This window comes from Salminus brasiliensis, chromosome 21 (assembly GCF_030463535.1).
Source record: "Salminus brasiliensis chromosome 21, fSalBra1.hap2, whole genome shotgun sequence".
Lineage (NCBI taxonomy): Eukaryota > Metazoa > Chordata > Actinopteri > Characiformes > Bryconidae > Salminus > Salminus brasiliensis.
This window is the reverse complement of record NC_132898.1, coordinates 12,677,285-12,689,396: the sequence shown is the minus strand read 5'-3', so window position 1 is coordinate 12,689,396 and position 12,112 is coordinate 12,677,285. Positions and strand designations below refer to the sequence as shown.

Sequence of the window (12,112 nt, the reverse complement as noted above, 5' to 3'; positions counted from 1 at the left end):
GTGTCATTAGCAGGGTTTGGGTAAAGTGGGCGTGGTCTGCATTGTTTGGGTAAAGTGGGCGTGGTCTGCATTGTTTGGGTAAAGTAGGCATTGTGGTCTGCATTGTTTCCGAGTACTTAATTTATAAATCACACCAACATGGCGCTTTACGAACCGTCTCCGGCGTGTGTGTGTATGTGTGTGACCGATAGAGAGGGCGAGGGAGGATGATTGTGTGTGAGCGCTCCTCCCACTGAAGGGTTAACCGGGCTTCCCCTGCGCTCAGGCTGAGCGGCGCGAGCTGAGCGGCGCTGCTGCTGCTGCAGATTCAGTGGAGGAGCGGCGCGCGCTGTAGCCTCGCCAGAAAAACTCGAGGGATGGAGGAGCGCAAAGCGCCGGACCCAGACGGCACCTTGCCGTGAGAAAAGCCCACCCCGTCCACCCCCTGTACACACGCCACGCACACCCTCACGGACCCACCACCGCGGGCAACCTCGGCGATGGAGGGCACGACAGAAAACCCGAGCAGGGCGGCCGAGTACCTGAAGGAGCTGAACAACATCATCGAGACGCAGCAGGAGCTGCTCGAGCGCCAGAAGGGCCGCATTGGAGAGCTAGAGAGGCGCGTGGAGGACCTAAGCGACGAGAACGCCAGGCTAAAAGAGGAGCAGCGCAGGCACCTGGCCACCTGCAGGCACCTGGCCGCGTGCAGACACCTGGTCGCGTGCAGGCAACTGGAGCAAAGCGACGGGCAACACGCGCTGGGCTCCATCTCTGAAAACGCCGGGCAGGAAAAGTAAGTTGGGTTCCTACTTTTTACGCCGCGTGCTGGTTTCTCACACATGCATTAATCTCCGCGTTGACACTAGATTGCAAAGCTAGTTGTGATGCACTGCTCTAATCTTCGTTTTTGGGGCCAAGTTTGGACTTTACTTGGGTGTTTGGGGGAAATGCGCGCGCGCGTGCGTGCGTGCGTGCGTTGCGCGAGGGTACATAGCTAAATATAAAATTTGTGCATTTTGCTCTTGTGTGTTTTGCTGTTCAGCTGTCGTTCAGTGTTGCATGCATCCGAGAAGATAAACTGCACATGCCAAGTGTTGGGGTTCTGGAGTACCAGTAGCCGAGCAAAACAGCTCGTGCACACTGCAACGTGCAAAATAACAAACCGTGCACAACGCAGCGTGCACATCGTGTCGAATCCACTTCTCCCTTATCCCACGCAGCTCTGTGCAAACTCCCCTCACACATCTTTCCTGCTGATCAGTCCCACATGCAGAGCAGGAACACAAACCTCAGTTTGCATTATTTTTTACGACCGTGCCTGCTTTGCTTTCTATCACACCGGCCATCTGTGCCAAGGAAATGCGATGCGTTAAGGCGTGTGTTTGCGTTTGGGAAACCATCACATGTTTTTTAGAGCACAGACTGTTTTCTTGCTTGCTGGATAAGATTGAAGCTGAAACCCTTTACAGACCCTGCTTAAAATAATATTCATATAGACTGTAGTTCACAAATGGCCTGTTCCGTTTAAAGCTGTTTTTGGACATGGGTGCAATTTTGAGTTTAAGAAAAGGAGGCATTGCCCCCCCCCCCTGTTTAATCTGGATTGTAGAAATTATATGAATTATTTAAATCTGGGTCATGAGAGAGCTTTTACATCACTTTCAGCAGATACAGGAGCTATATCTGTAAACAAAAAACAAACAAACAAACACTACTGTACATAGTTACACTACTGTACGCTTGATTTTTCACCCCACTCATTTTCAGGAAAACCCAGCCTCCCAGACTAGCTGGTGGCATTCCCTGTACTCCCCAGGAATTGGCTAATAGTTCAGAGTGACGAGCAATAGCAGACTGCTTATCTATACAATTGACCAACCAAGCAAAGCAGACTGCACCCTCCTAGCCAATAGGCAGACTGCTTGTGAGTGTGAACTACTGTCTCAATGCATGAGTCAGGATACTGCTAGTTATTTTGTGGTTGACTGCTTGTGAGTATTAACCTCTTAAACTCTGTATGTACACCAACACTTCTGTTCTTTACTAAATTTGTCATCATTTAACTTCAGCTCCATAGGCCCGAAAATGGAACCCTGTGGGACTCCACAAGACATGCTAAACCAAGCGGTTATTAAATGATTCTGAATATTGTCTGCATGAGGATTAAAGGTGAATTAAAAAAAAAAAAAAAAATTTTTGATTTGATGCCACTCTGGAAGTTGTCAGGTCAGCTTGTACAGTTGGAAAATGTTATTGTCAACTCGTAAAGTTAGAAAGTTCACATTACCAAATAGTCACTACCATTTCTTGTGTGCTCTGGTGCCCAGTGATAACCATTTTTTTGTCAGGAAGGTCCAATGACGTCACCCATGTGCTTACAGATAAGAGATGTCTACTCACTACAGCTAAACTCTCAGCAAAAAGGATTCTATACATAGTTGGTTTAGCGAGCAGTTCTTTTGGATTTGGCTAGTGGTTAATTGCCAGTGGTTATCTGAACACACTTGTATTCTGTCTTACCTCAAATCCCTTTAGAAATCTACCGCAAAAAGATTTTTGTGAGATTCTGTATATACACTATAGGAACAAAGGTATTTGGACACACCTCAGTCATTCAATTCAGGTGTTTCATTGAGTCTAATTACCACAGATGTATGAAATCAAACACCGAGCCATGCAGTCTGCTTTTGCAAACATTAGTGAAAGAATTTGTGGTTCTAAAGAGCTCACTGAATTCCAGTGTGGTTCTGTAATAGGAGGCCACCATTCGTCCCACCTAGATATTCCACCATCAGCTGTTGTTGAAACGTGGAAGTGTTCAGGAACCACAGCTACTGAGCCACAAAGTGACGGACCATGTAAAGTTACAGAGCGGAGTTGCCAGATACTGATGAGCATACTGCGCAAAAATCTCTAACGCTCTGTTAACTCAATAACTGCAAACCTGCTTTTGGAGCTGCAAAGGGAGGCACCTTCATATTAATGCTATGGATATAGAATAGGGTGTCTCCAAAGCTCCTGTAGGTGTGCGTGTGTGTGTGTTTTTGTTTGTTGATGATGCCCCCAGTCTAGGCCGGCTCTGTGGTTTCCTCCCCCGATGGGTTCTTTTGCCGGCTTGGTGCACCGTGTTAGTCTTTTAAGTGGATTTATAGCAGGGAGGAGTATTAATCCAGGATATTTATGGAATGTTGCGTAAGCTGTGGGATGAGTAAGGAACATTCATTTCTAAGTCGCAGTTTCGTTTAATTGACACAGTAAGTCCATAGGGTCAGGGATTTCAGCAGTTGCTGTTTTTCATCATTGAGATGAACAGACCGTTGGCGGAACTTTATGATGATTTATTTATTTTTTCCTGTTGTTCTCCTGTTTGACAGACAGACTCAGGATTATGCAGTGAGTTTCATAATATTTTATGGCATCATCATCCTCTTGGAACTAGCTCACATTTCCATGGGCTGGTGCTGGGTGATATGTTGCCTGTACCAGTGTTTCTGTCACACAGCAATATTGATTTGTAGTTTTAGCTGTATTGATGGAATTATGTTTTATTGTTTGGAACACAATTCGGTCAATAGGAATTTATTTTTTTCAATAACATGGTGGCATCCCTGTAGCCACACCTTTAACTTTTATTTTTTTTTATTTTATGGACAAAAAGAGGTTGGCTCAGTCTAAACAAGCTCTGACAATCTTTTAGCATATAGTAGTAGCAGTACTCAGAAAGCATGGCTTCATTAACTTCATTAACGTAACCTGAAATATCGGCTCATTCTATGATGAATAAATGGACAGGATCCCGTTTCGTTCAGCCCAGCACTGTGATATGATTTAGATCACATATCATGCTAATGGCTTTGGCCCAAAGTTAGTCTTACACTTCTAAATCCATCAGCCAACACATCTTAAGATGATAAAAGTAAAGCTCTCTCATTTCCAGCCAGTGTGCGGTGTTCAGCAAAAACATCACTTTAGCCAAGGGTTTTTCACTGGAAAGCACAACATGATTTATTTTCTACTCCTCCTGCATTTGCCTCCAGTACTTGGACTGTAGCATTAGCTGGTCACACTAAGTGAGTCTTAGCATCTTCCCCTTGTCTCAGATTTCTCACAATTGACATACAAAGTGGCACTGAGCTGCTGATGGCCTTTCAGTGCCCTTCCTGTAAGCTTTCCTCTACGAGTCTTTCCTGTACGTTTCATCCTGTACTGGCCAGCCTTCTCAGAGTTCCTGGCATTTCCATGTTCTTATCACTATTCACTGTTTCAGTCCATGCATGTGGTTGAGCTTATGCTTACATTAGGGGTGAGCAGTATGACACAGCCAAATAGTGATGCACCAATCCATTTTTTTATTATTTTTTATTATTTTCTTAGTACAGATTCCAAACTGAAAGTGTGAGCTGATCGCTCAGTGCTGTTTTAAGGTATACGCAATATCAGAGTAATCTCAGCACTGAAAAATGTTTGTGGAAAAATATTGGATATATAGATGTATTGATATATGCAGCCCTGTTTTTTTTCCCCTCTTTAGTTTAAAACCTGCAGCGTGTTTAATTACAACCTAAGCCTGGAATGAGACCTCATGTCCTAAAATAATCTTAAACATTTAAAAAAATTTTTTTTTTTTATCTTAAATAAGAGCTTCAGAATCATGTTGATGCTCCACTGCCTGTTAGATGAAGAATGGCATCTCTGTCCCTGCTATTCACATCCAAAAAGTTGTAGCAACTGTAAAGTTGTCATATTTGTGCCTGTAATGTTACTCAGCCGTGACGGCCCACACACTTTAATTATTTAATTAATTGAATTAATTTCTTAATCTCTTTTTTTTACTTCAGATGTTGTCTCTTATTAGGGGTTTAATAGAACACAAAGGTCACAGTTCAGTTCACACTGTGGTTTTAGACCTCATGGTTTGGTACGAGTGGTAGTCCCTGTTACTGCCTGTAGTTTATAAAAAAACAACAACAACTAATATCCAATGACATTAGCCAATCGAATTTGTTAAGATTATTATTTTGATGATATTTTGGTAGTTTACTGGAGTTACTCAGTAGATGAGTGTGTTATTGGAATTTTCACTGATACTGAAAAAAAACCCTACAGGTCCCTAATATTGTCTGAGGTTATCAATAAACTGATATATTGGAACATTTGGATTGAATATTGCTTAAAATGCAGGACCATAGTAGGGCTTTGGCTCCTTGATGTTGCAGCCTCTGAAGTTTATGTATGGATTTTAAGCATGGATTCAGCTTGGCTGAACTGTACTCTCCTCATTAATAATGAACTGGCTGTGAACTGCACTGTATGTGCAGAAGATTGTAGATGCCTGCTCCTCTAACGTTTCTTCTGAAATCAAGGGGTAGTAATAGGTCTTACCACTCGTTGCTGCAGTGTCAGCTACTTTTCTGTGAAGGCTTTACTGTACAAAATGAAACACTTGTGAAGATTTCAATGGCATTCTGCCATAAGAGCATTAGTGAGGTCAGGTCCTAATGTTGGATGATTTAGTACTGGATTACAAACCCCACTCATCACTCTGGAGAATACAGCTCTACAGCATCACAACCTCGTGCCCTGGGGGTTTTAAACACCGCTAACCAACGCTTGGTATTGAGAATGGAGGGTTTAGGCTTGTGCAGCTATTCTACTGGTACTGGTAGGTTTTCTATGGAGATGATTATACAGTTGTCTTGGCAGGAAGTGTACTGGAAAGCAGCTGAATTCACGTCATTGTTAGAGGTGTTCTCCTCCATGTTGCTTCCAAGTTGCAGACTGGACAGGGCAGAATCATGTGATTACACATATGGTAGTATGTTTTTAAGGGGACACTGCATGAACAGGCACAGTGTTAAAAGGAAAACAAAAAGAAGAAAATAACTGACATGTGCAAGACTATGTAAATTGGCGGTTCTGAATGTTTGTTCTGATTCCTTTTTGTAATAAAGAATCATTTTGCTCATCATTTCCTGTGTCCACCTAAAGAATCACACTAAAGAATCAAACTTTAGACGTTCAACATGTCATGGCTGATGGCCTGCTTTTGGGGTGAAAGGGATATTGTGTGAATTAGTCTTTTGAAGCCTGAGCCCAGCAAATTGATTTGTGAAGAGGCCAGGCAAAGAAAAGATGCACAGGGCAATGTGTACTTGGCCTGTACCTTTTGACACTGCACAGTACCACTTCTAATGTCAAGTAGGTTTTCGAGCATCGATCATTTATATTTACATTTTTTTGAAAATGCACGTAAATTGGATTAAAAATGCAGAATTTAAAAATCCCTAAATAAACAGTGTTTTAATGCTTGTACAAGAGGGAAAAGTACGTTTATTGAAAAGCAGTGGTGGGCTGCTGCCCGCTGTACCCTATGTCCACATACAGCTGACAGAGTTGTCAAAACTGCTAAAAAGACAGACAGTAAAGGTTTGAATCCTTTCCTCATAGGTGCCATGCGTGGTAAGGGGCTCTCTAGTTTTGGGCCCTGTAGCGTGAGCATATTACAGCAATTACTGTGAAGATTTTTCTTTTACCTACTTTTTAGAACATTTGTACAAAATTGAGGAAAAGGTTGAATGGGAACCCAGGTTCAGAGCAGTAAAGAGACATTTCCAAGCCTGTTGGTTTCAGACTACAGTGTTCTCTTCATTGTTGGTGCATTAATAGCTTGTGCAAACTGATATTGCAGAAGGGCTGTGACAACTTGGCCATTAAAAGAGCAGAGCTTATGTCTTTAGTGGCCACTTAGCATGAAGATTTCTACCCTTTTTTGGGGGGGGGGGTATTTGTTGAAACTAACAGTATCATTATGGCTGTATTGTATTGGTGGGCCATGTATACAGGGGTTATGATTCAGTATATTGCAATATATTGTGATACTGTGAAAGACAATGTTTGATTGTTCTTTAATTATTTTATTACATTATAGGAAAGCTGTCAGTGTCTACATTTACATTTACGGCATTTAGCAGACGCTCTTATCCAGAGCGACTTACAAAGTGCTTTGTCGAAGTACTGCAGTCAGTACACAGGGCTCTGAAGACAACACTGCTATCTATCGGTCAGGGTTGAAATACAACACAAAATAAACCACTGTTTGCCACTAATCCTTACATGTAAACTATTTATTAAATCAATATCATTTTTCTGTACTTCAAAACAATATTTAGTATTTACAATACTTTTAATGCAATAATGAAAGAATATATTATGATAATTAACATGTGCATGAGAACTGAGCAGTAAGGGCACTGAGTTAGTGAAAATGGGTTTACTGTATGTGGCAGTTCTGATTATAAAGGATTGGAAAACGATGAGTGTGGGGGGAAAAAAGAATGGGAAAGTTTAGAGTCAAGCAGAAGCAAGAATGTGTGTGGCTGGAGTTCGATTTAGAGAAGGATGGGATGCTCTGTCGAGCATGTCGTCAGTTTCTGCCACAAGCAGACACAAGTCCATGCTTTACAGAGAGCAGCTCTTTAAGAAAGCACAGCCGCAGCTTTCAGCATGAGCTCCGTTACAGCGCAGCGATCTTCAGTGATCCCAGTAACAAACCCACAGATAAAGGCGGCTCAGGAGCATGATTAAAATCCTCAGTCTCGTTGACTGCATCATGAAAAATGGACAATCCTTGAAGTCATTTCCTGGTTTGACTGGTATGAAGTGAAAATATGTTGTGAAAGGTGCCATTTGAATACATTTGAATTGAGTAGTGTGGACATGGGGGAGAAGGTATCTGTTACTGAAGTATGCCTTTTAATTGCTAATCCAGTGTATAAACCATAATTATAATACTCTAACTTTGGCTACATTATCCCTGAGCTGCATAGCCCAATTGAAGTGCACATGTTTATGTTGTCTGCTGATTTGTGTGTGTTCTGTGAGCAGGCTGACCAATCACACTTCCAGAAGAGGGTTTGTGTGGGTATTTTGATGATGCCGGCCAGTCTTTAACATTGTCATACTGATTCATCGTTGTATTTATTAATATATGGCAAGGTGTATCATTTAGGGATAATTTTGTATAAGGAATAGCTGGACCATATAGTTCAGCCCTGGTACAGCCTGCAGTACTACTCCAGTTAATGAGTTTGTATTTGATGTGACAGTAGTGTTGTGCTCCGTGTTGGATTTCTGTGCCACGCAGTGATGGAGAGGGAGAGAGAGGCTGGAAGAGCGAGAGAGCGAGGGAGGGAGAGAGCGAGAGAGAGCGAGGGAGGGAGGGAGAGAGAGAGAGAGGGAGGGAGGGGGGGAGAGGGGGAGGGAGGGAGAGCTTTTGTGCTGAAGCTGATTCCTGCCCTTCATGATTCTGGCACGCTTTGCCACGTCAGCTCATGGCCTTGTTGCTGACCACAGCGAGCTGCCTGTCCAGTCCAGCCCCTGGCTGAAGAGCCAACATTCTCACGTGGTGTTTACATGCAAGCGTCAAACCAAGAGCCAAAGAATCATTAGAGCAGCGCCGGTGTCCCCGGGACACACATGCGATTAACTCGTAAGCTCCCGTTGGTTTAATTAAAGACTGGATGCTAAGAGTAACACTGTGACTTTCACAAGCAAGCCGCAAAGCATAGGAAACTTTCCTAGATTGCGGCTAAATGAAAGCATTGGTTTGGAGACAATCAAATGTCTGTACCACTAGAATTTTGTTGGCTGAAAATTGAGAGAGAGTTGCAACGGTATGAGATTGTCACAGTGATTGTAAGCATCTCAGAAAACTTTAGTAAAAAGCTTTACTATAGTTAACTAAGTCTAGAAATGAAGAAGTAGATGATGAAAGAGAAATGCAGACTCCTGCATTAACCTCTTAAACCCTTTAAATGTCATGGATGTAGTCCCACACTTATTTACTAGTATAATTTACACAACTGTAATAGGCCCTAAAACAGAGCCTTGTGGCACTCCAAAGACTCTTGGAACCTAAACAACTGTACAATAGTTTTAGCTTTAGGATTAATAACTGAATGATTAACTTGGGGTTTAAAGGGTTTCTGTAAAAGCAGAATTTTACTGAGGTGGGGCTCTTTCAAACTATTTTTGTATCTAACTAATGAATGAAGCTGAAAATAGTGAAAAAATATCCAAATATTGTGGTTCTGTCTGTACTTTTACTTCACACACGCTCACTAATGTCTGCTCTCTGCTGAGTCTGGAAAGTGTTTCTTTACGAGGTCAGATCGGGGTCAGTGTGTGGCTGTTTGTAAGTCAGAGGTTACTGAAAGGACCCACTGTGCCGCTTTAGCTGGGAGCCAGAATTCAATAGCTCATTTTAGGATCAACACTTTAAGCGTACACACATTTTCGATAACTCGGTCCCACGTTTAGCTTCTGTTTTTCACCGACATTTGTTTCCAATCTGGAAATAATGGGCAGAATCAACTGCGAGTTGCAAGATGCCGCATCAGTAGATTTCGTAAAGGAATGTAGCACAGGGTTGAATGTACCTCCCAAAAGTTAGGATTTAAACACTATGTTGCTTACATCAGTTAGCCTGAGGCAGAAGTGCCTGTTCAGCCATTTCAAATGAGTGTAAGTAAGTCCTGAGGAAGAACCTTTGCATACCAGGTTTGTCCTATTACTGCAGACTCTCCTTATTTAGTGCATCTGATTCAATTCTTCTGATTAGTGGCGTCTTACAGCATGAAGCAGATAATGTACGACTTTTTTAGATGATGCCAACTTTAGTGTTGTTTTAACCATGGGATCTATACAGCAACTTTATCACGTAGGCCAAGTAAGCAAATCTGCCTCAAGTATTGAAAAAGCTAACAAGATGTGGGATGACCACCTTTTTACACCCCCCCCCCTCCAAAAAAAAAAAGTTAGAAGCTATAGCACAGACCTAAATGCGATTCGGACAGGATTAAATCTACATTGACTTTTCTCTTAATTTCCTCTTTCATAGAAGCACCTATTAGTAGTTTAATTCTAAGTGTTTTTTTTTTACTAAAGTAGCTGCAACTTGGCGGGTAGTGCAGCTGTCCTCTAGGTGTCCTCTCTGCGCAGTATTGTAGCTTGGTTAGCTTCTAGCCTTTAGCTATTAGGCTTTTATTGTGAGGAAGCTGAGATGTGGATTGACGTGTTGTCTGTTCTCTAAAGTGAGTGAGGTTCATGTTTGCTGCTCAAGCTGTGACCCTTCCATTTTATCATTTCTACCCCATCCGACAAGGCTGGCTTAACTGCTCTGTCCCTCGCACCACCGTTTTTTGCTTTTTTTTATTTTATTTTTTTTATATTTATTCTCTAAAATTTTTAAAACTGTTTAAACAGATTTGTCTTCAACAAAAATAACTCTTTCATACAGTGCTGATTGTGCCACTCTGGGGAAATCATTGATGGCTTTGCCCAAATAAGAGAGAAATGCAAACTGTGGAGTGTACAGCTTCAGCTCCTTTGTGCAGTATTTCTGAGGAGCTGGCTGGTTGTGCTGTTGCCAGACTTGTGTCAGGGTTAGAAACACAGCTCAGGGGAAGCCCATATAATCTGATCTGATCTTTTCACTTTGCTGTAAACTTCCTTTCCAACTGCAGTGTTATGCTTGGCCCAAACTATATTCTCTGGCTGTAATTGTGTCTTTTCCCCCTCGTATTTCCACAGTATTAATACAGTTTGTGTGTCCAAGTACACAAACGTATACAGAAGAGCTATGCAGAGATCAAACGTACTGGCTCTTATTAAATGAGTGAAGCCGGTGTTGTTGCTTGCTGCGTGCTGTATAGACTTTTGACAACTAATATAATGATCCCATGGGTGCTTTACTGCGGCCTCTTCGTTTTCACCAGCGACACTGCAGCGCAGAAGTCTCCTTGGATTTTTCCTTCCAGGTTGAGCAGCCTGCCACTGGTGCTGCTGGAGGAGGTGTTTTCTTATTTGTTGGGTGGCTGGATAATAAAGTGTGTCAAAGCGTAAGACTGCAGAGTCAGAGGAAAGGATAGACTGGGCTGCGTTGGGGGGGGGGGGGGGGGGGGGGGGGGAGTTGGAGAGGGAGCAGCACCCACCCATTAATGACTCAGATTATGGATAGCTGGATTATTTATTTATATTATTTATTACTTGATTTCACAAAAACACATTAACATTTATTCAGTTTTTCAGTCTACACCTATTAAAGTCCTCTATTTACAGCAAAGCTGCAAGGAGCATTTCAAACAGGAGGTATTTTCAAACAAGAATAAACAGCCAATCAGAACATTTAACATATTAATTCCAAGGTCCAGATTTTTAATTCTGAGGCCAGGAAATTTCTATTATTTATATTATAAAATTCAAATTATATTCTACACAGATCGGTTTGGTTCAGATAGACAAATCAAACTTTCTTATTGTCTGCTGAGCCGCTTTCTAACAATATAACCGCCTAAAATCAGTTTAGTCCCCCCCCCCCCCTTTTTTGTTTGGATGGAAAAATGCAGATTTTTAAAAACCATTAGAACGTTAATTTGCGCATGTATGGTGCCAACTAACAGGGGAGGTTACTTTTTTACTACAATGTGACGAGAAAACGCTAAAATTAAAACGCCCACCCTTCTGCCTGAGTATGTGTGTGTGGCTGGGTTAAAGACCTTTCTGTTACTGATGTAAGTAAGACTCTAGGTCAATTGTTTTTGTGTATGCATCCAGCTGATAAGTCAGTAGACCTGGAGACCTCGGTAGAGACTTTCCAACATTAATGCTGACATGGTTTTGTGTGTGTAGTGATGGTTTAAGTATATCAGACACATCTGTATTGGGATTGCACTGATCCTAGTTTTTCTGTCCCGATACCAATACTGATGCATACACTTTACGTATCAGCCGATCCAATACCACTGCTAAATTAATAAACCAGATCCCTCACCATGTGGGAGAGACATAAGGCAGCAGCATAAACTCTTCTCAGTTCTCCTTACATGGAAGACCAGCTGTGGCAGTGACATTACCTCCTGTCCCTCACTCTCCGTTGTCCTCCATTACAGGCGCATGATTGTAGGTTACTCTGATCCTGAGTCATGAAGCCTAGAATACCGTCGACGTGGGAATCCGATTCATTGAATGGATCGGTCCTGTCGATCTGCCTAATTATCCTATACCCGATCCAGCTAATTTTGTCAGTATCGGGAATGATATCCGATCCTAGTATCAGATCGGTGCATTCCTA

The 12,112-nt window shown here is 42.2% G+C and overlaps 1 protein-coding gene across 3 annotated transcripts in view; it reads left to right on the top strand.

Moving 5' to 3' along the window:
• The first annotated feature begins 319 nt into the window (after positions 1–319).
• iqsec1b (IQ motif and Sec7 domain ArfGEF 1b) overlaps positions 320–12,112 on the top strand; it is a 286,544-nt gene continuing 274,751 nt past the window's right edge. For all 3 annotated transcript variants that reach the window (XM_072666404.1, XM_072666403.1, XM_072666408.1), the window contains exon 1: positions 320–775. In XM_072666404.1, the coding sequence (XP_072522505.1) occupies positions 480–775 (296 nt within the window). In that variant the 5' untranslated portion in view covers positions 320–479. The remainder of the gene's footprint in view (positions 776–12,112) is intronic.